The 22734-nt window shown below is 34.1% G+C and overlaps 2 protein-coding genes across 2 annotated transcripts; one reads left to right on the plus strand and one right to left on the minus strand.

The window, feature by feature from the left end:
- Positions 1-2285: 2285 nt before the first annotated feature.
- LOC133294488 (two-component response regulator ARR2-like) lies at positions 2286-5885 on the plus strand. Its single transcript, XM_061493167.1, has 6 exons — positions 2286-2454; positions 2884-3042; positions 3127-3369; positions 4733-4809; positions 4947-5753; positions 5841-5885. The coding sequence occupies exons 1-6, from the start codon at positions 2286-2288 to the stop codon at positions 5859-5861; spliced, it is 1476 nt and encodes a 491-aa protein (XP_061349151.1). The 3' UTR covers positions 5862-5885.
- Positions 5886-15460: 9575 nt separating this feature from the next.
- LOC133294535 (COBRA-like protein 7) lies at positions 15461-17967 on the minus strand. The gene is made up of 2 exons (XM_061493222.1): positions 17406-17967; positions 15461-17081 (listed from the first exon to the last, which is right to left on the minus strand). Exons 1-2 carry the CDS (start codon positions 17923-17925, stop codon positions 15667-15669), a joined length of 1935 nt encoding a protein of 644 aa, XP_061349206.1. The 5' UTR covers positions 17926-17967; the 3' UTR covers positions 15461-15666.
- Positions 17968-22734: the final 4767 nt, after the last annotated feature.

Raw genomic sequence — 22734 nt, forward strand, 5'->3', positions numbered from 1 at the left:
ATAGGAATCTTAATTTACCATTAAAGATTAAGACTCTTCATATTTTCCATAACTCTTAAGTCCTAAATATTTATGGAACACTATGATGTTTAATTATGACGTTTCAAGTGGTTTGTTTATTAGCCTTGTCCATTCCAATGCACAAAGCAATAAATTGTTTTGATGATTCACATTTTCCTAAATCCCTATTAATGCCAAAAGACCTGTATAATTACTTGATGGTCTTAGGAATACTAAAAGACAATTGGGAACACATGCACCGCGTTTCGTTTTTCGACAATTACAAAAATAACGATGCAGCAATTCCATTCACTGCTATAAGCAATCCGTTCGTTAGTGTGACTTTTAAATTCCCAAAGCTATGAAAAAAGAAGAAGGAAGAAACAACAAAATAAACTTCATTGACAATTGCTAAAAAAAAAAAAATATATAAATAAACGAAAAAAAAGACAATTTATTCCAATAACTTTTCACATACTAACATCATCAACCGTCAAAATTGTAAAATTTCTTTAAATAATTATATCCAACATTAAAATTTATTTTGTTTTATATTTCTTGAAATAATCAATTTTTATTGGTTACAGAAAATAAGAACCCTAAACACAACACAATCACGAAACCTGTCTAACAAAATGTTAAATTCATATATAAGATGCAATCGTGAAGTTTCTCCATCAGTTACATGTTCCCTTTCAGCAGCAAAACCCATCCATGTACAACACGAAGACCCAAAGCCTCAAGAACTCATATATTTTTTGTATTGGGGACAAAAGAAGACACAAAACCATCTTCATCAGCGTCATTGCAATTCACTGAAGGTGTTGAGAAAGACAAAGAGATAAGCCACAATTTCGCGTTCATTGCAGATTTGACTATAAACGCACTGGATTCATATTCAAAACGTATGTGTTCTTCAAGATGTTACTCTAAAAGATAACCCTACAAAAACATGTCATAAAAAATTGTATAACACCACGAAACCTCGATGTAACAACACGAAAACTCAATAATGCAACACACAAACAATTTCATAAACCCTATTGAATTAATGCAAGCATAAATAAATTGAACCCTTTATAGCAGCTCCCTCGAACAACATGAAAGACGTTGAATATGTAAATAATCATTCACAGTAGCACTTTCCACCCTATAAAACGAAGAAATGAGAATTAGTATAAAAAAATGAAAATGATTATGTTGAAACTAAATCTTTGAATATGTTAATAAAGAAACATAAATTATACAAATAGAACAACCCATACAAAAACGAACAAAGAAAAAAAAAACGTAAGCAAGCCAAAAAAAAAATGTGGTTCATATTCAAACGTACGTGTTCTTCAACATTGATTTAGCTCCAAAAGATAACCCTACAAAAATATGTAATAAAAAATACGTCATCAAAACAACGTTTGTTAATAAAGAAACCGAAAATGATATCAATAGAACAACCCCTACACACACCAACGCAGAAAAAAAGCAGGCAACCCAAAAAGAAAAAGAAACAACACTTCCCCATTTATACAAACACTCAATGCGTTAATTTGGTGAAACACCATTTGATGGAATAAGTGTCTTTCTTGAACACAGCAAAATTAATAAGCCCAACATTTTCCAAGGTAGGAGGTAGTAGGGTTTTGTTGCATTCAAAATCTGAACCATAATAAAAGCTGCACTATTTTCACGAAAATGAATTAATAATAATTTTAATTTAAAATAATTCAAAATATTTCTAAAAGAGGAAAATATTTAAATTTAAGTAGTGTGAACACAAACCTCAGATTCAAGGAGAATGCGACACATCATCAAAGTTTCCAATAAACGATTTTACTTTAGAATAATATAATATAGAAGAGTATCCAAAAGACTCACATTATCCTAACTTTAAAGTAAAGAGGATACAAAGAGTCACATTATCCTGTGTTTAGTGCATAGTACAGTGTATTGCATGTATCTTTTCTTCGTTAACTCCATAAATGTTTTCTTTTTCTTTTTCTATAAATAGGCAAGTAGCGCGGGAAACAGATCATACAAATTTATGATACAGAGGCATTCAATTCCTCAATTTGTGAGATATTCGTGTTGTAACACCATCACCGATTCACCATGCAATCAATTCGATTTCTATTTCCTTATTCTCTGATTCATGCATTTTTTGAGTTGATTATTGTTGAATTTGGATCTCAGCGGCACCATGTCCTCAAATATTTTTGTTCATTTTCACTACAAATTCATTTCTCTTTCACGTTTTGTGTGTTTATTGTTGTGCAGCTAATCTCTGAAACATGAATCTCAGAATTGGCAACAGATCCACGTCAACTGCAAGTGCCGCTATGAAGTCCTTCGCCGCCGTCTCCGACCAGTTTCCGGCAGGCCTGCGGGTTCTTTTGGTGGATGCTGATCCCACGTGCCTCATGTTCCTTGAGAAGCAGCTGCGCACATGTCTCTATCAAGGTACTGAATCAGTTTCTCTCCAATTGCAATTTTAATTTCTCTCTCTCTCTCTCTCTTCAATTTCGTTTTTTCATTTGGATGCTAAATTAGTTGAAAAAACACAAAAAGTAAAACAGCAACTTCGTCTCCTTTTCAACAATTACGTGCTCATGTCATACATAGCTATTTGGTTATATATATCTTCTTTCTTTTCAAGATTATTTTGCTTTTTATTTGGTTTCTCATATCATGAAGTGCATCGATCTCGTGTTTGGAGTGCTACTGTAAATTTATTCTTAAGATGCCAGATTTGTAAATTTATTCTTCCTTCAAACCTTTGCAACTTGGTTTTCAATTATTGGATGATCAGATTTGTTTTTGTTTCCTTTATGGAATAATTATTCTGTTGATTATAAATTGTAAGGAGTTATTTTGTTGAGTACATTCCAGTTACGAAATGCAGTCGAGCTGAGACTGCACTCGCACTCCTCAGAGACAACGAAAATGGGTTTGACATCGTTATGAGCGATGTACATATGCCAGAAAATGACATGGACGGATTTAAACTTTTACAGCACATTGTGTTGGAGATGGACCTTCCAGTTATAAGTAAGTAGTACGTTTTGATCAACTTGGTATCATTCATGGACTGCATTTATATCGATGCTGACATGTTTTGTATGATAATTACAGTATTTTCTGCAGATGATGATAAAAATGTTGTTATGAAGTGTCTAACACATGGTGCTTGTGCTTATATAATCAAACCTGGCAAAATGGATGTTTTTAAAAACATATGGCAGCATGTGTTTCGCAAGAAAATGAATGAGCAGAAACATACAGATTACTCATCCACATCAACGAAGCCACGGCTTGTTTGGTCTCCTGAGCTTCATCGACAGTTTGCGGCTGCTGTGATTGAACTGGGGGTTAACAGTATGTTAGACATTTGTTACTGTCCTTTAATAAAAATATTATATTAGTATTAATTAGGTATAACATTTATAGTCTTTACAATTTTAGCATTTCAAATTTTTGTTATTAAACTCTTCTGCTGACATTGATGCAAAACCTCAACCCTTCTATATTTGGAGGGTCTTTGTGTTTTCTCAATGGAGGATTACCCTCTTCTGCCTGAGCTTGTCGAACTGGATTCACCTCACCCATTCATATGCCATGTCTGAGGTGAGGACAAGTTGCGTCTGATTGGAAGGAATGCCAGGCATTTATTAACATCCATTAATAAAAATATTAGATCAAGAAGAATTAATTTAATTGGTATCAATTAGGAATAACATTTATTGTCTCTACCATTCTAGCATTTCAAATTTTTGTCATAAAGGCCAAATGACTAAAGGAAATAAACAAGAAGAAATTATTTCCTTTCCTATGATTCTATGTTTCTATTCTTTCTCCCAATCGATCAATCAATAATTTTGGCCTCTCTTTCCCTTCTTCCTTGACTTCAATAAAAAATCACTTAACACTATTTATCCATCACCTGCATCCTTGAACAAAATTTGTTTTTTCATCTTTGTTGCTTTTCTATGCAGACCTATCTAACCCAACATAGCAATGTATCACGTCACAGTATTTTTTATGCATAGTCCTTAGGATTCTACACGTGTTGTTCAGTTGTCATACATGAGTTCTGAAAGCCTCAAAACAATACTTACACTACTTTGATTTTCAGTATTTAGGTGCAATATTTGGGATCATTGCATCTAGGTTTTGCAGACTGTCAACTCATATGTGAATGACTATTCAAACTATATTAGTCAATGATTTTTATAAATAATTAAGATTCCATGGTGTCTTTTAACATTACAACACCACTCAAGTCTTACACCACTGGTTGGGGGCCCTAGCCATTGAGCTCTATCAAAAACCAAATTTTCTCTAAAACCATTTAGAGCAGAGTCTTTTTGATGGTTTTTTGTACAGTTTTTTTTTAGTTTTTCTACCTTTTAATTGAAGATTTGACGCACTTTTCTGATTGGATCTTGTATTAGTTTTCTAATATTGTCAAACCGTCTTAGGCGAATTTTCTTCTAATTCAACTTACATTTTACTCTATGCTAACATGCATTCTCATCTCCGATCACTATCCAGTATTCACTACAGATAAATTTTTTTTTTTTTTTTGTCTAAAAAGTTAGAATTTTGTCCCCAAAATATTTGCTTGAATACCTGATCTATGAAGAATTTTGGTGTTTTGAGTCTTGCCTGATTCATTAGAGATTTATTGAAAATGTATAGAACTTACAATAATGTTTCCAAATTTTGTATTTGTATACAGATGCTGCTCCTAAAAAAATTCTGGAATTGATGAACGTCCATGGTCTCACTAGAGATCACGTTGCCAGCCATCTCCAGGTATCATACTGTTATCCCATATGTACTATGGGAAGGATTCAGAAGTTAAAAATTATATCCCTACTTCTCTTTTTGTCACGATCATCTATGCTATAATTACTTGGGGGTAAATTTTTTTGGTCCTATTTTTGTTACAGAAATACCGTTTGCGTCTTCAAAGGGGGAGTGGAGTTTCTCCGCACCAGAGTAACTTCAACTCCTTTCTCCGCCCACAAGCAGGAGTCCCAATGCCTCTCATGGATCAAAGATTTGAAATCCCCAGGTTAGAATTTGGAGGAGGGCAACAACAAAATTTAAGTAGTAGTAAACCGATGATCTTACTTCACGAAATACCCACCAACACGGAGCTAAAACAGTTTGCCATTTTGCACCAGTTTACCCAGTTCCTTGGTAACATAAATATGCAAGTCAATGCTTGTGCTACACAGAGCAAACCCTTATTGCAGCTGATGACACAATCCCAACCTAGAGGTACTTCAGGTACAAGCAGTATCACAAAGAAAGGCCCGTTTCAGCAGGAAGGTACTTCCGGAATGAAAGGACCTGATGGATTTCCAAGTTATGAGATATTGAATGAACTGCACCATCAGAAGTCCCATGATTTGGACGCAACAAACCCATGCCTGCCTTATGTTGCCTCCCAGCATGCAAATTTACAAGGTTACATTGACGTCTCACCGTCAGTTTTAGTCCAACAGGGCTATTCTTCTTCCCAACAGACTGGACAAAGCAGAGATGCCGCTTTGATTGGAAAAAATATGTTGTCCCTTGGAGAATGCTTGAAACATGACAATCTACAAAATGCTAGTCAACACCTTAATGAGCTTCCTGTTGACGATCCAATAAGGGCTACGGCTGAAATTAATCTCAATGCAATCCCCAAGACTAACCTGAACACTGAGCATAATGGAGAAGAGGATCTTATGAGTGCACCTCTGAAACAGGTTGGTCCTTTATACCTTTCTTTGGGACATGAAATATTTGTAATTTTCCATTATAAAGTAATCAAATTTCTTCTGTTTTTCTGGCAGCAAGAAGGCCCAACTGAGTAGGGTTTTGAGCTTTGATGGATGGCTATTCTCCGGGAAACATTTCCCTGTGTAGAGCTGACGTTAACGAGTTCTTTATGATTGCAGTTGCTAATTACGATTGAATAATTAGCTATTTTGGACTTGAGTCTAGATTGTTCGACAAACAGAATTTGGTTGATGCCAAATATTCAGAATTTTATTAGTAGCATACTGTGAAGATTTTAGTCTGGATGCTGAAGATCTTTTAAATAATGTTCTCAGAAGTAGGTTAATGACCTCCGCTAGGAAGTAAATATTTCATTTGGTTGATCAAGACATTTGGTTTGGTTATTCTTTTCTAGTTGTTTGTGTACTTTGATACTTTTGTGCTTTTATGAGTGTGAGCTTTGGAGCAATGCTATGGTTATTCCTTTGTGATCAGGGTCACGAATAATTTCGGAAAATAGTCTTTTTGTAGAAATGCAAAGGTAAGGGTATATAGCATTAACTCTCCTCCTTATTCTTACAAAATCAGGGGAGCCTTGTGCTCAAAGATTTGCCTTATAATTTTGTGTTTTTATGTTTCAGTTGTAGATGAGCTGTTCTGTTCATTATACTATGCACTCTTTGCAAATGAACTTGATATGTACTCTGGTGGGATTTTATGGCTACCAATGTACCTCTAAGCAAGATAATTGTAAACACGCATTTTTTTGCAAGAGAATTTAAAATAAAATAAAAAATATTTTTAATATTTTTAGCCTTCTCTGTTTTTAAAAAATAAATAAAAATTGAAAGATGCCTCTTTGTTAAAGAGACAAGTGCTCAAGACGAGCGTCTGGGCATTTTATCTGCAACTATGTCTTCAATGATTTTCACAAGGATAGTTGTGTTGGAGTGAACATACTGTGCTGGAGAGATAATTTTGAAAAGAAAGTACCAAGTGATTAAAAAAGACAACATTTCTCCATACACTATGGTCTGTAGTCAGAAGGATCTTATCGCCAAAGGAATGGGCATCATCCAGTGAGAGGACTTTTAGCAACGTTATTACAGTAACCACTAGAAAAAGGAGAGGGTTGATTTGGAGGAAAAAAGGGACTGAAACACAATATAAATAAATGAGGGATGGGCTCCTTATATAATGGCTCATGGTGGGAAACAGCTTCACAGGGGAAGACCCTACTGATGCTAGTTATTAGTCATGGGGGTGGAGGAAAGCTCTGGAGGATGGCTAGATCCAAAGAACAACAATAGAGGGGTGACTCTAATGTATGAGAAAGAAACAGTCAAGGAAGAGAGTAATCAGAAACATGGAGTATGAGAAAGGATTCTATTGTATGAAAAAGAAACAGTCAAGGAAGAGAAGGAAAATAGTAGGGAAAGAAAGAAGATTTATTGAAGAAAGGAAGTGTGACTTGAAGGGGACAACTGCGCATCTTCAATACCTCGATCTTCATCTCAGCAACCTGCAACGTACTCGCTCAGATCCATTGCCATTATGTATACAGCTTGTCATCTAGTATTGTAAAATTATTTACGGTGTGTTGCATCTATCCCTTCCAATAAAACTCTTTCTTTGTGTATTTCACAGAGACTATATCACTGAATGTTGGTGTATTCCAAGAGCTCTTAATGTTGTCTGCACCTTCTTTCTATTTTTTTCTTATCATTTTCAGTTTATTACTGTTACACAATATTGATCATTGCAAGATGTGGTCTCAAAAAAAATAATAAAATAATAAAAATGCATCGGCCCATGTTTTCAAAAGCTGTCAATAAAGTAGTCCTGGGACATGAAATTTGAACCATTTTTTTTAAGAGCTATAATATCAAAGTTGAATTTTTTCTAAAAGATGAAAAAAAAAATACAAAACAAAAGCATTCAAGGTTCAGTACACAATAAATGGCAGCATCGGAATTGTGTATTTGCATGTTAGCATTTCTTTTTGAAAAAAAACAAGTATTATGTTGTAGTAAAATTATCTTGTCATGATATAGAGACAATAACTGTGCGCTCCACCATATTTAAAAAAAAAAAGTACAACACAAATATAGATGTATGTGTAGGAAACTTTGCATTTGTCATGTACAAAACCCTTTCTTTGGGGTTTGCATTTCTCATTTAACATACACAATAAACTTTCCTACACATACAACATTTTGTGGGGCCCACACTTTTTGAAGAAAAAGGAAAAAATAAATTATGGCACGCAAAACGAATCTCTATAACATTATACAATCATTTTTCTTACGACGTAACTCTTATAAAACCCTATTAATAAATGATAAACAAGTAAAAAAATGAAAGTACTACTGGTGTCAAAGTTTTATTTTGTTTCTTGTGTTAATATTTTGGTCTTTATTTTATCATGTTATATAATGTCATGCAACACTAAAAGACAAAAAATAATAATAATAAAAAAATATGATAAAACACTTTCTTCATTGATTTTATTTTGTCTTATCTTACCATAACCAAATTATTTTTCCTACAACACAACTCTTATTTATCCCTAATATTTTAATGTTGTGAATATTTTGGTTCAGATCTTTATTTCATTTCAAATAGTCTTATTCTAAAAAATATTAAAATTTCGATTTTTTTTGTTCATTTTCATCACCAATCAATAAAAAAGGGTAAAATAAAATTCACGCAATCAATTTAAGGTAACCGTTTAAGGACGGGTGTGTTGAAGGCTATAATGCACCGACACGGAGACACGACACGTTGACACATTAATTCTAAAAAATATCATATTTCGACACGTTTTGATATCAAATAAAATTTTTAATATATATAATATAATTTATATTTAATACATATAAGAGTCCATAATAAGTCATATAACTAATCAAATATTTAAATTTCATAACATAAATAAAAAATAATAATTTTCCGTACTTTGTTAATTTTTCATGTCAAATTTCATAACAGAAAAAAATTAATTTATAAATTATTTTTTTTATATTTAGTTAATAAAATAAAATTAAAATTAAAAAAAAAAACGTGTCGGAGCGTTACCGCGTGTCAAAAAAAAGTTAACTGTATGTCGAACAAACGTGTCAAAGAGTTGACCGCGTGTCCTCAAATATTAACCCCGTGTCGAACCGTGTGCATATCGGACGACACGCAAATCTTTCAAAAATTACGTGCTTGTTAGGTTGAGGGTGCTGCGGGGTTTAATCTCCATCCTTCCTCACGCGCAATGGATTCCCGAACCCCTGCTCAAATTTAAAGACCAGTGCACAAGAGACAAAAGGTTTTCCAATTTTCCTAATAAAAAATTTGGTGGCGGCTCCATCTTCGAAAAAAAAAAAAAAAACCGGTCGTTACAATAATAATGAACTGATGGTGTACAGTTAACATGGTAAATAGTTAACCAGGCTACCAGTTCAGTTAGCTTTATTGACGTTAACATGGTAAGCCACATAAAATGGTTATGTATAATTTGGAAGTTATTGAATATCAAAACAAAATTTTAATGGGAATAAGACTGCAGGATCATTTTCAACTGTGTAAGAGTAAAAGTCTCACACTCAATTTCAGCCATTAATCCTGTTTAGATCCAACGGCTTTGAATTGTTCCAGATGAGTGTGCTTGTGACTAGTTCTCTCCACAAGGATTTGTTTTCTCAGGGGTCATTTGGTATACAGATTTTTTTCGGATTTTCGGGAAACTGAAATTTTTAAAATTTTAAATTTTCAGATATTATCGTAAATGTAAAAATCATATTTTAAAAAATCAAGATTCCCAGACAAATAAAAATTTCTCCTGTACCAAACGCCCTGTTACTTATGGTACAACCTCTCTACATCATGCCCCACCGCAACTTTGTGCAATTGGTGCCAAGAAATGAAGTCCTTGAGTTCTATTGATGATTAAAGCTTATGGAAAAATAAAGCACGTCAATTGTTTGGTAGTATGGAGAAATATTGTGTAATTGCAGATAGATGCAGCTACAGTGCTCTCATACAAATACATATTGCCAGACCTTATATCCGAGAAAAACGCAGGAACCGGTACTTGTGAGTAATTATTGCATCCCATATCGTTACGTGAATTCCAGCTTTGCAAAATTAGGTCAATTGGAATTTGTCGAAGATATGTACAAGGAAATGATTGGACATGGTGTGCAACCTGATGTTATAGTTTATGTGGGATATTGATCAATGCTTTTTGTGTTGTTGCAAGGTTTAAAGAAGCCATCGGTTATGTTTATGAAATGAAAACAAGTGGCTTGCCAGGGAATACTGTTACATATATAATTCTTTGATCAAGTTGTATGCAAAGGTTTTGGCTGCATGAAAGAAGCACAAGAAACATACAAGTTGCTTCAATCATCAGAAGGTCCTGTTGTATATTCTTCTAATTGTATGATTGACCAACCAAAAGAGATATTCGAGACCTTAAAGAAAAATGGAGATGCGAATGAGTTTACGTTTGCAATGTTGTTATGTTTGTAAAAGAAAATTGAGAGGTTTGATGAAGTCATTCAAATTGCAAAGCAGATGAGAAAATTGGGACTCTTTTCAGACTCTTTCAAATTTCCAAGTGTGTTATGCAATGCAAGACAGACACGATTCTGTCATTGGTGTCCTTTATTTTGATCCATTCGATGGTTTTTAAATTTTAATAAATTAAACAAAGAAACAAATCAGAAACTTCAATAAACAATCTGACATATTACTACTACATGAAAACAGAGAATACACTAATCTAATAGGAGATTCATACAAACCTGATCCCATCTTTCCTCAATTGCTTTCTTATCACCAGCTCCATCAAGAATGACAGCGTCATCTTTAAAAAATTGTTATCTAAAACATTGAGAACCTTAGTTAGTTGTCTAAATCATTTAACCTTGATATATTATCAGGCTAAGAACGGTGACAATCCAATTAAAATTTATTTCAAATTTAAACACAAGCAGTTGCTTCAGGATAGTCTACACATCCTCAAACAAAACTGTGCAATGATGAACATTAACCAACAAAGAGTATCAAAACTCTACTGTGCATTCAAATGCTATTACAATTAATCAAGAAGGTTACCTTTCTGCAAGAGCCAAGCATATCCAGGTCCACTTTTTCAAGATTCAAGCCATTCTCTTAAGTGATAAGCTAAATGAGGGTAGACTGAGTCACCGAGTCACATCTTCACTCATCTGGAACAAGTCATAGCCCCTAGATCTAAGTAGGATTAATCACTGAGAATAAGAATAGAACTCACATTGGTACAAGATGATTCTGCCCATTTTCATTTTAATGTATGGCTTTTGATGTTTGTCATTTTACATTGTCATTTTAGGATAGAGATAGACACAAAGAATGAAAATCATGGGAGAAAAATTTTATATCATTTGAAAGGGATAGGTTATTCTACCTACCATTTTATCTGACTACCTTTGTCTACCACTCTTTAAAACCGTTTGATCAGAATCTCAACTATATTTTTCATTTCTCTCTACTATTGAAGGATGGTAGGCAAAGGTAGACAGATAAAACAATAGGTAAAATAACTTATTCCTATTTAAAATGACAAATATTTTTCCCTCAATATATAACGAAATAATGAAATGCAAAACTTTTTTCGCTACTAATCCTAAATTGTTTTGCTTGGGAATCAAACTAGAGACCCTTCAGCCCACTTACCACGTGTGCTACCCCTTGGAATTTGATTTAACAATTAATTTGTACACATAATTTAGGGATTAAGTTTATTATTTTTCTTATTTGATCGTTTAGGTTAAGTATGACAAAAGCATCTATTTCAATATTTAAACATTCACATTCATAACTAATAAAAAAATAAAAATGCACATGAATTTTAACCAAACCATAATAAATTGCTTAGGTTTTCTTTCATCCTTTAAAATGCAAGACTAATCCTTACTCAATTTACTAAAGTTGTCATTCTGAAGTGCAAAGGCTCTTAACTGCTGCGCTTAAGTTTTCTTGTAACTCAAGTCCTTTTGAATTGTAATTACAAAAGTATTGATCAAAATTAAAAATTTCAATTATTAAAATTGGGATAGGATATTGTGACACCCAAGTTATGTTACACCCATGTGACACCCAGTCAATCTCACCGTTAGATCGCTTATGTTGATCCAACGGTTATATTTATTTCCATCTTTGTATGGTCATGATTTCCCAAATTTAAAGTGAAAGCATTAAATATGGGAAATCATAACCATACAAAGGTAGAAATAAATATAAAATATTAAATTTGGAAAATCATGACCATACAAAGATGGAAATAAATATAACCGTTGGATCAACATAAGCGATCTAACGGTGAGATTGACTGGGTGTCACATGGGTGTAACACTTGGGTGTCGAATATCCTATCCCATTAAAATTAACTATGATATTATTACCTCGAGTTATTTTCAAACAAACGACACAAACTTTTTCCCAATGTGAAAAAATACTATGATTGCAGATAAAATAGCCAAATAAGGCGGGACATTTGACCTTTCTGCCATACTTTCCAATAAAAACATTAGAATGCCACGGAGCCAAAAATTTTTTTCAAAATGTCACGTCACCAAAGTTATTGGATAGTGTAGAGACTATAGTGCAAGTAGGGGTGAAAGTGGGCTGGGTTGGGCCAAGCTTTACTCCGAAAAGTCCAAGTCTACGTTAAAAAATTTCAATTTAGTCTGGCCCAGGCCTAGTATGAGTTTAACTGTTAGCCTAGTTTAACCCGTTTATAAAAAAACAAATGGCCTGGCTTGACCCGTTAATCTGTTAGTTTTTAACTTCTAAGCATAACCATGAATCAACTTTACAAAGTACTCAAATTCTGTTGCTACACCAAAAATCATAATTTCAACGTCCAAGCAGAATCATGAATCATAACAAAACTAATACAATATGCATTTAAGTCATTTTCAAAAGCAAAATGCTCAAACTAAATAACATATATTTCATCAGATAAACAAATCCATACAATGTAAATTAAAATAACTATGTGAATCTAACAACCACATCATGATGATTGTAGTAAGTATAACCTCTCCCAAAAATCTTTTAATATATTCATATACACAATCTAACATGTTGAGATGTTGGTTCCTCCTATATAAGAAATAAAGTAAGATTTCTATTAAAATATAATCGAATATAATTAAGTTATAAATAATTGCAATTGATTAAATTTATATCTTTCTTTTTTTCTTCAAGACATAATTACTCTATTTTATTTTTTTAAAAATAAATAGTACAATATAGGCCGGCCTGTAAGCTTATAGGCCCAGCCTTTTGAAAGTGAGCCTACGGCCTTTTTATTAAACAAGTTTTTTTAAAGCCCGAGCCCGACCTATTATACAAAATATACTAAGTCAGGTCTAGCCTGATGTAGGCCGAGCCGTAGGCCCCTGTAGGTCGGCCCGGCCCAGTTTCACCCCTAAGTGCAACGTGACATGTGTAGATTGAATTACATGGGAAAATGATAAAGAAGATTTAATGTCCAATAAATGTTGATTTGTTTTTTGTTTTCTTTTTGAAAAATATAATAAACAATAAAGACAATTTGTTTTTCCAAATAGCTACACAAGCATGAAAAATATTTAATGATTCAAACCTACCGTTATCAGCCCAATGAATTAATCAATTCTGCCATATATCAAAATTAAAAATTAATTAAAATTATATCAAATATTTAAGCATTTAAATTATCATCTTTCTTTATATATTATAAATTAATTATTCCATTTTATTATTTTCGCTAAATCGAAAAGGAATAAATATGACTTTAAGGGAAACAGGAAGTTATATTTCCACTACGTCTTAGAACTTCCTTTAAATCTTACGATTTAGCCAGAATAATAAAATGGAATTATTAATTTTTAAAATATAAAGAGAGACGAAAAGTTAACGAGGAAAAAATATCTAATGTTACTTTAAATAATTTTTTCCAATATTCATCAAAACAACGTTATTTTAGGTTGAAAAATTAAAAATTAGAATGATAAAGATTATTATAACCTTAAAATAAATTAAAATTATAAATACAACATGATTTCTGCCCCAAAACGACATAGTTTATGTGAATATTAGACAAATTATCTAAAATAACTTTAGAAAAAATGAATCCTAAGTTAAATGCTTAAATATTTGATATAATTTTCATTAATTTTTAATTTTGATTTATTGCATAATTGATTAACTCATTGGGCTGATAAGAGTAGGTTTGAATCATGTAACTATTAAATATTTTCCATGCTTGTGTACTATGATGCACCGACATGGGACACGACACGACACGCCGACACGTTAATTCTAAAAAATGTTATATTTCGATATGTTGGGACACATTTTGATATTAAATAAAAATTTTGATATATATAATATAATTTATATTTGATACATATAACAGTCCACAATAAGTCATATAACCAATCAAATATACAAATTTCATAACATAAAAATAAATTTTCGTACTTTCTTAATTTTTCATTTCAAATTTAATAACAGAAATAAATTGATTTATAAATTATTTTTTTATATTTAGTTAATAAAATAAAATTAAGACTACAAAAAACAAAAAACAAAAAAACTGTGTCGGAGCATGTTGGTCGGAGCGTTGAACGCGTGTCTGCTTGTCGGAAAAACTTTTCGGAGAGTTGACTGCGTGTCCCAAAATATTGACTGCGTGTCGGAGTGTGTCCATGTCGAACACGTGTCCGACATGCAATTTTTTTAAAAAGTTGCGTGTCCATGCTTCTGAGCTTGTGTACATTACTTAAAAAAAGCAAATCGTCTTTATTGTTTATTATATTTTTTAAAAAAAAAACAAAAAATAAATCAGTATTTATTAAACATTAAATCGTCTATATCGTTTTCCTATTGACACTCCATATACATTTGGCACGTTGCAATGTAATCTTTGCATTATCGAGCGACTTTAGTCCTCCACATGCAAAAGAGTTGTACACTGAGTCATTGTTGGGCGACTTTTGTGACTCCAATAAATGCGCGACGTTTCGAAACAATAATCTCTACATTATTTGGCGACTTTGATGTCGTAGTACTTTGAAAAAATATTTTGAACCTGTGGCATTTAGATGATGTATAAAATCATATAAACATATGACAAACATGCAAATAATTCCTCAATTTCTTCAAGATTCCTGCTGCACCACGCATTTCGCAAATGAATTCATCCTGGATGTGACATGTCTATATAAAGCCTTTGGATTCCAATCAAGTCTGTTAGGTGCATTTCAAGTCTAGACCAATAATGAGGTAACTACGGAGAGTAACTCCAATCTCCAAGAGAGTAAACTCATGGTAGAAACAGTCATCAATATTATCGATACTTTCATTCCCTATCAAGACACACAGAAATTCTTTTTTTTTTTTTTTTAATACGAAACAGAAATTCTTAGTCACAACGTATTTAGTAATTTCTTAGGCCCTCTAATTGTTATTTAATATGTATAAAAATATTTTTAATGATATGTTCATTTCTATCGTAATGCCAACACAACCTTGTCCTTATCAAATAGAAAAAGACCAGAGACAAAACGAATGCAAAAGACCCAAAAAAAGGAAAAAAATAAAAATAAATATGACTTTAATAGAAAAAGGAATATATTTATATTATCTAATACAAATCTACAATCCTCTGTACTATTACATGCTCAAAAGAATCATATCAACTGAACAAGTATTGCCACAGCATCCAAACCAGACATACATCACGAATGTTACAACAGTACAACTTAGTCCACTGACATATCTGACTGTGTTTCTGTGAAGAAGTCAATATATAAATCAAATCCTGCCTCAGGACAACAGCAAGCCAGAACCAAAATCAAACGTAGCCAGCCACTATTACCGCATCAAGATGATCAGCAACAGTGTTAGGAACATTGAAGTAGTCCAGCAAAAACCCTTGTTCCTGAAACCACTGCTTGGAAGGACTGAAGGAAGAGAGCATTCCTCCCCATTGAAAAAGACTTTAGTGGGAAACCCATCTCCAAGAGCTACATTGATTCCAGTAGTAGTTTTCTTTGTGAATGACACTACTGACTGTTGTTTACCGGGCACCCTAGGATCTGTCAGAGGATTAGCTCCATCTGTTTCTGCTACAAGGTAGTTCAATCCAGGCAATCCTTGCATAATTATTGTATTATTTACGCCATCTAGGATGCTTGCATTGAATGAATACATTTTCTCAAAACCTGCAGCTGCTTTGTTCAATTCTACCGCAGCAAACCAGTCTACAAAATTAGTCTCGTCCCAATTAAAAAGTGTGACCCTTGCACTCCATCCTTTAGTATAGTCTGTATATAAATGCCAGTTTATGCTCACACCACAGTTATCACTACAGGGCATCGGGCTTGGCACTGGTAGATGTTTCAGACTAGCCCAAGCCACAGCCTTGGCAGTTCGGTTTTCGAAAGGAACAAGAAGTGCCTCTGGTGGAAGCCACATAGCTGGTGCAGTAGTACTACATGTTCTTCCAGGGTTACTGGGGCATCCACATGCACATGTTTTACATGGAATAACTGAATCATTATAATAGGCTGAAAATGAGACGCAGCATTTACTTGCTGCTCCCTTGACCGTTGTTATGTTGCACACAACCTGCCAACTGGCTACTACAGTTTTGTTCAATGGTAAGCCCGATGAATCAGGATATTCACTAGGACTCACCCGGACTGGAGGGCCACATTTGTAGTTAGGGTTGAGTGTACCACTTATCTGCCAGTTCTGTGGCGGTGAAAGTTGGGATCGATTAAGTGCTGGTGGCATTTTGAAGACCTGCACTTGGAATCTTGAAGCTGACATGCTAGGGTCCATTGATGGTGGCAATATGGTACCATTCCGGCAGCAAAACGGAATTTGCCCAAGGTTTGAATCATTGAACTTAGTGGGCGGGAGATCAATTATGGTTGGCCTTCTTTCACAATTCAATACAGTAGAAAAGTCAAGCTCCTGGTAGTATGTAGCTTGCTTACCAAAGAGACATTCAGAAGAATCCACAACAGATGGATAAGCCCCTTTCATTGTGTATATAAACTCGTCATTCATCCAATCCCAGCTTAACCTCCAGTTATCAAGACGGCCAAGGGGGTTATGGTTTGCAATATTAACCTCTGCCCAGTAATTGGAATCATAAGTTCTGATCACATCATACATAATAGTAAGATCACCATTTTGACGGGGCAAAAACTTCTCATCCGTCGTGATGTTTGTTTTGAACTTAGGATCTACTGTGCAACACACATTAGTCCCATTCTTCCCTGAAACCCACCCACGAAAAAGGTAAGTCAACACTCACTCCAAAGCAAAAACCACATTCTAGTATTTCATAAATTCTAGTATTTCATTGAACCCAATTAACCAATTCATAGATCATATAAATTATATAACCCATAACATAACTGTACTGCGATTGAAAATTCAACCCTCACAAATAATTTTCACAAACACCGATCCTACAATCACTGTCCACAGAACCTCAAAAAAAAAAAAAAAAAACCATTCAAATTGAAAACAAACCAAAACAGCAATCTAATCTCAGTTCAAGAACATAGAAGAACAATATCTCAAATCCAACGGATTACCTTGACCAGTGGTTTTGCGACAGACGAATCCGTCATTGGCGAGGTTGATGCTGGACGGCAACGGAACACTGGGCGGCGCCACCCCGAACACCGTTCCTAAGAGGTTGATCTGAACCTGCATCTGGGTCAAGTCCCCAGCAGTCTCCACCGCGGTCTTGAGATCGGTCATCGGATATCCGGCGAAGACGGTGCCGTTCCCGACGGCGGCGGGGAGGGTAGTTCCGTCGGCGAGCACCGCATTCGAGGCAGAGACTAAGAACTCGTCGTGCTGAAACCCAACGAATACCTTCCAAGACTTGAGGTCGTCGAGACCGTTGTTGAGAACGGTAAGGGTCGATTCGAACCGGTACGGTTGCTGGGTCGTGTCGGAGACGTTGGGCGGGAGGCGCACTCCGCCGGTGTAGGCGTAGGAGAGGAGTATCCCGTTGCAAGATTGCGCCTCGGCAAACGACGACGTTGCGATGAAGATGGCTAATACGGCGATGCTGAAGCAACACTGGCTTCGGAGTTGCGAGGCCATCGTGTCAGCTTCCGTGTTGGGTTTGGGTTTAGTTTCTTTGAAATTCGAATTTTGAACAAAGAGAGAGAGAGAGAGAGAGAAACAAGATACAACTTATTAAGTACCTTTCTTTCTTTCCTTTTCTTATTTTAAGAGAGAGAAAGTGACTGCTGAAACGCGTTGAACAAATAGAAAGGGTACTTCTTCCAACTTAGAAGCAGCTGTAGTTATGTGTATACTTGGTGAATGAATATGAATGATCTGAGAACATGATATGAATTTTTTTATTTTATTTTATTTTATTTTATACCGTGTTTGATTTTAATAATTCGGAGGACAGAACATGCTGCAGTTGCAAAGACGTATCGTTCCATTTGCAAAACCTTATTAAAATGGGGATAGGGGATAACCTACCTCTCTCTTTTTCATATCTTTATCTACCTCCTCTCTTTACAATTGAGATTATGATTTAATAGTATTAAAAAAATGGTAGAAAAAAAAAACCTAAAATAACATATCCCATATTTAACATGAATTGCGGAAAGAGTTTCTTTTTCTTTCTCTTTCTTTTTTCAAAAAGGTCCTCGAGTCCTAACAGCTCTCTCTCTCTCACACTCTCATGACGCTTTAATTTGAATTGAGCGTAAACCTTTTGGTTTGGATATAGCACACACAGTCACACATAATCAATGAAAGGTGCAATATCTTTGGTTGGGCTTTGGCCAATAGAATATGTGATCGTCTGAACTCTCAACTGTGGGCCCTGTTTGTATCGCCGCGCAAACAGCTTCAAGGGTGAAACGGTATTTGGGAGCAGTATATATTTTCTTGTTTATACTTTATACCCTGACGGTGACAGATTCTCGAAATAGAAATGGTATAATTGTGCCAAAACTATAGACAACCGCGGCTTGAGTTGCGGGCACGTCTTTGTTTGACCTCAAATATTTTTCTTCAAAATGTCAACTTCTCCTACAATTTTTCCCAGTAATACTTCTTATACATCATTATAATATACATCACGTCGGATTAGTACGAGATGGCAAAGTAAAAATTCTGGTAAATCAAGTCATAATTAAATGATAAAAATAGTGTAGACACTAATCCTCTCGTGTGTTAACACTCTTTTGATCGATACTACTACCAAGTATTGCGATAATTTAAAGTTTAAAATTTCAACTGTAATACTAAATCTCTAAGTTTTGTTTGTAAACAATCTTGAATTGTTTACTTCCAAAAGGAGAGATCCTTGGGTAATGGGTTCCGACTGTCCCACTCTGCTGACTTAGGCCCAAAATGATTAGATTAGCCCAGCTCTTATTGTTGGACAGTTGAATCAACGAGCAAGATATCCTGCCTCTGGGCCTTCGAGCCTTTAACTAGCTTGCATCCCCTCCGGCCTCCACAAGTGATTTTGAGGGGAATAGATAAAGAATTTGATGTTGCGAAAATCTAAAACTCGTAATATTTTTTTTGGTATGCTGATTTCAGAAGAGATTCATGATAATAATGATTCACTTATTTGGATTGCAAATGATGGTTGGATATAATATTTTATGGGTTTGCTTTTTCTGCAGTTACTGCAGTAAGCTCAATACGACGTCGTTTTGGGACGAAAATTATGATATTTTTGTAATTTTAATTTATTTCAGGGTTATAATAGTCTTTACATTTATAATTTTTTAAGATTTCAATACCAAAACGACGTCGTTTTGGGAATAAATGCAGATAAATCTACAGTAACTACAGAAACATTTTTTTCCATATTTTATTGCTAAAACTCTTTTACTGATCTGAATTGATTATTTTAGACTAAATATGGATAATTTATATTTGTCTCAATATTATACTGACCATCGTATTGAATTGTGTTATATGGTCAACATAAAAGGAAATAGTTGAATATAATCAATATATAGCCAAATAATATTTTACATAAAAGTCCAATAGATCAAAATATAATTATTTGATCATTGTTGATCATATTTCAATAACTTACTTATTAATTTAAAATTTAAACATTCCAAATTTCATATCTGTTGGTATAACACTTTCTATTCTCTCAAATATATAAGCTCCAACCTAGTTTTGTCATAGAAAAGCCCTGATTGGCCCGTGTTGGTGCTGGTGGGCTTTATTTTAACAAATTTCTTCTTAAGCAATATCTTGGAACAATTACCATTTTATCACGTCTGGCCAGAATATTTATCAGACTGTCACGTCAACAGTAAATTTTTTCATAATGTCATGTGACATAATTCGTTACACTGTGCAACGAAATATTCTTGCAAATAATTCACTACATAGTGAAGCAAATAATGCCATGTCAAGCTGCACAATCAGCAGTAATGACACATGTCAAGTAGGCAGTAGCACAAGCATAATTCGCTACACAGTGTAGCGAATTACTGTCTGCTTGAGACATGTCATTCTTGCTAACTGTGTAGCGAATTATTTACAAGCATATTTTGCTGCACAGTATAGCGAATTATGCCACATGACATTCTAGAAAAATTTACTAAATATTTTAACCATGTTAAAATGATCATTGTCCCCAATATCTTAGTCATTGAAATAATAGATTGGTATGGCATTAAGACGGTCACTCAATCAAAACAAAAGAGAGAAATTTTTCCGTAGAAAGTGAGCGACTTGACATTAGTGGTCAATATCGATCCTCAATAATTTCATTTAATTCTAGAGAAGAAACTTTGAACACTTTTGAGATCGTACAGGAACGATTAAGGGGATCATGTTATGTGGTGAAGCGGCGACGTTAATGAGTGAACTACTTGTTCTGTTTGTATAGTAACTTAACGATCAAGTTATTATCAAAAGGCAAAGTCAAGATAATTAGGGGATCAAGATCAACTATCAAGGGGAGGCACGTGGGGTTCATGTCTGGCATGATGAATATCCCTGCAATTTTTGGTTTGTACATGACATGTACACAGTTTCTTCTATTTCGGAAAACTGGCCCAAATATTATTCTACTTGGATTTTGCGCAATTCTATGGATTCAATCGGAATGGCCGCAAGGGAATATTAATGAGGATTAAGGAAAAGTTGGCACACTATCCCCGTCAAGCTCTGGGGCAGGGCAATATACCTTGGGTTGGGTTAGATTGGCTCATTTTTCACCTAAGAAATATTGGAAAAAGAACGTTCAGAAAGTTTTTTTTTTTTTTTTTTTTTTTCCTTCTTCTTCTTTATGAGGTATATATTATATTATATTTAAAAAGACAGAAACTCCCGGTTGCACGATCCATGGAACCGGAAGAAAGCAAGTGAAAAAGTGAAAAGTAGTGCAACAGCAAGATCTCATATAAAAATCTACAAAATTTTGTTCACTTTCTTTTCTTTTTTTCTTTTGATGTCATATATTCAGAACGAAACAATGACTTCACTTTTTATTAAATAAATAAATAATTCTAAACTTACGAATCACGATTATAGTAATGCTATTGTTAGCATATAAAGGTGGCAAAAATAAAAAATTTGAATTTGTACAATTATGTCGTCACATTGGCTCTAGCCGGTGTCTTGAGTCTCTTGACACTAGTTTATTTTTAAAAGCTAGTCACATTTTAAATGTAATTAAATAATTATAGTTAATCACGTTTCAAAAGTTTACTGTATGGTACTGGCTAATTTTTTTTTGACCCTGAGTTATTTTACTGGCTCCACTACTAAGTGGGGGCTATTTATTGAATGGACGCCGCAAATTGAAGAGTGCATTCTTTTGTTGCGATAGTAATTGGAGATTGTCCGATACCAATTTATTGTGGGTGCGTAAAGAAGACTCGTGAGGTCTCTTTCAATTTAGCTAAGAGGATGCGAAAATATGAGAAGAGAGATGGGCAAAGAAAATAGGCTTCTATATCAATTAAGAAACCCAAAGTAATTATCTTAGTTAAAAATAGTTGTCTTTGGAGCAAACTAAAATCAGGGTAACATGTATTTAGATACTACATACGCTATGAAGAGAAACACAAAAGTTGTACACCACAACCGCTATCAGATCCAATGCATTACATTGTTAAGAGTTAAAATCATTTAGTACAAACCCAACGCAGCGCAGCTGCTTACGGCGAAAGCACCACGTGGAGCTTACGCCTACTTTACGTTTCCTCTTTGTGTTGCCACGCTATCACTAGAAAGTAGATAGAACCATCCGAGGGTAATTTAGATATTCCATGTACCTAACTGCTAATGCATGATTTAAACTTATGCATGTCACATTTTAATTAATCCCACAGATTATAAGAGGAAATGTTAATGCAAACAAAAGAAAAACAATTTTTTCATGCTAGATATCGTGTCGTTTCAATTTGACATAATTAATTATAAAAAATTGATTTATATTTAAGAATGATATTTTAAAATTAATTTATAAGAATTAATTTTATCCTCATTATTCCGCCTAGGTTACTAATTTAGCATAGCATAGCTTTTATTGTGCAAGTGTTCAATTCAAACATGGCTGCCCCTGTGTGTGAAACAGAAACGTGTCACTGACACAATTTACAATAACTGATTCGTTTTTAATTTTCATCGTGTATCTGTTCACCATTGTTTCCCGTATTTTAAGTTTTAAAGAAAAATAAATATGGGAGGGTGCACTAATGAAAAGATATAATATAGCTTGAAAGATAAGATATAGCAGCACCTCACACCACTAGTTACTGCCCAAACTTTCTCTTCACACACACTCCACTTTTGTTCTTTTGTTTTGTTTTCTATTACAATCTACACTGTTACACTTTCCCTTCCTCACTCTCATAATCTCGTATCCTAGTCATTTGTCATTCGCCTAGGACGGAAAATGAG

This window comes from Gastrolobium bilobum, unplaced genomic scaffold, assembly GCF_033153095.1.
Source record: "Gastrolobium bilobum isolate Gb01-03AN ecotype WA unplaced genomic scaffold, APGP_CSIRO_Gbil_v1 utg5188, whole genome shotgun sequence".
Lineage (NCBI taxonomy): Eukaryota > Viridiplantae > Streptophyta > Magnoliopsida > Fabales > Fabaceae > Gastrolobium > Gastrolobium bilobum.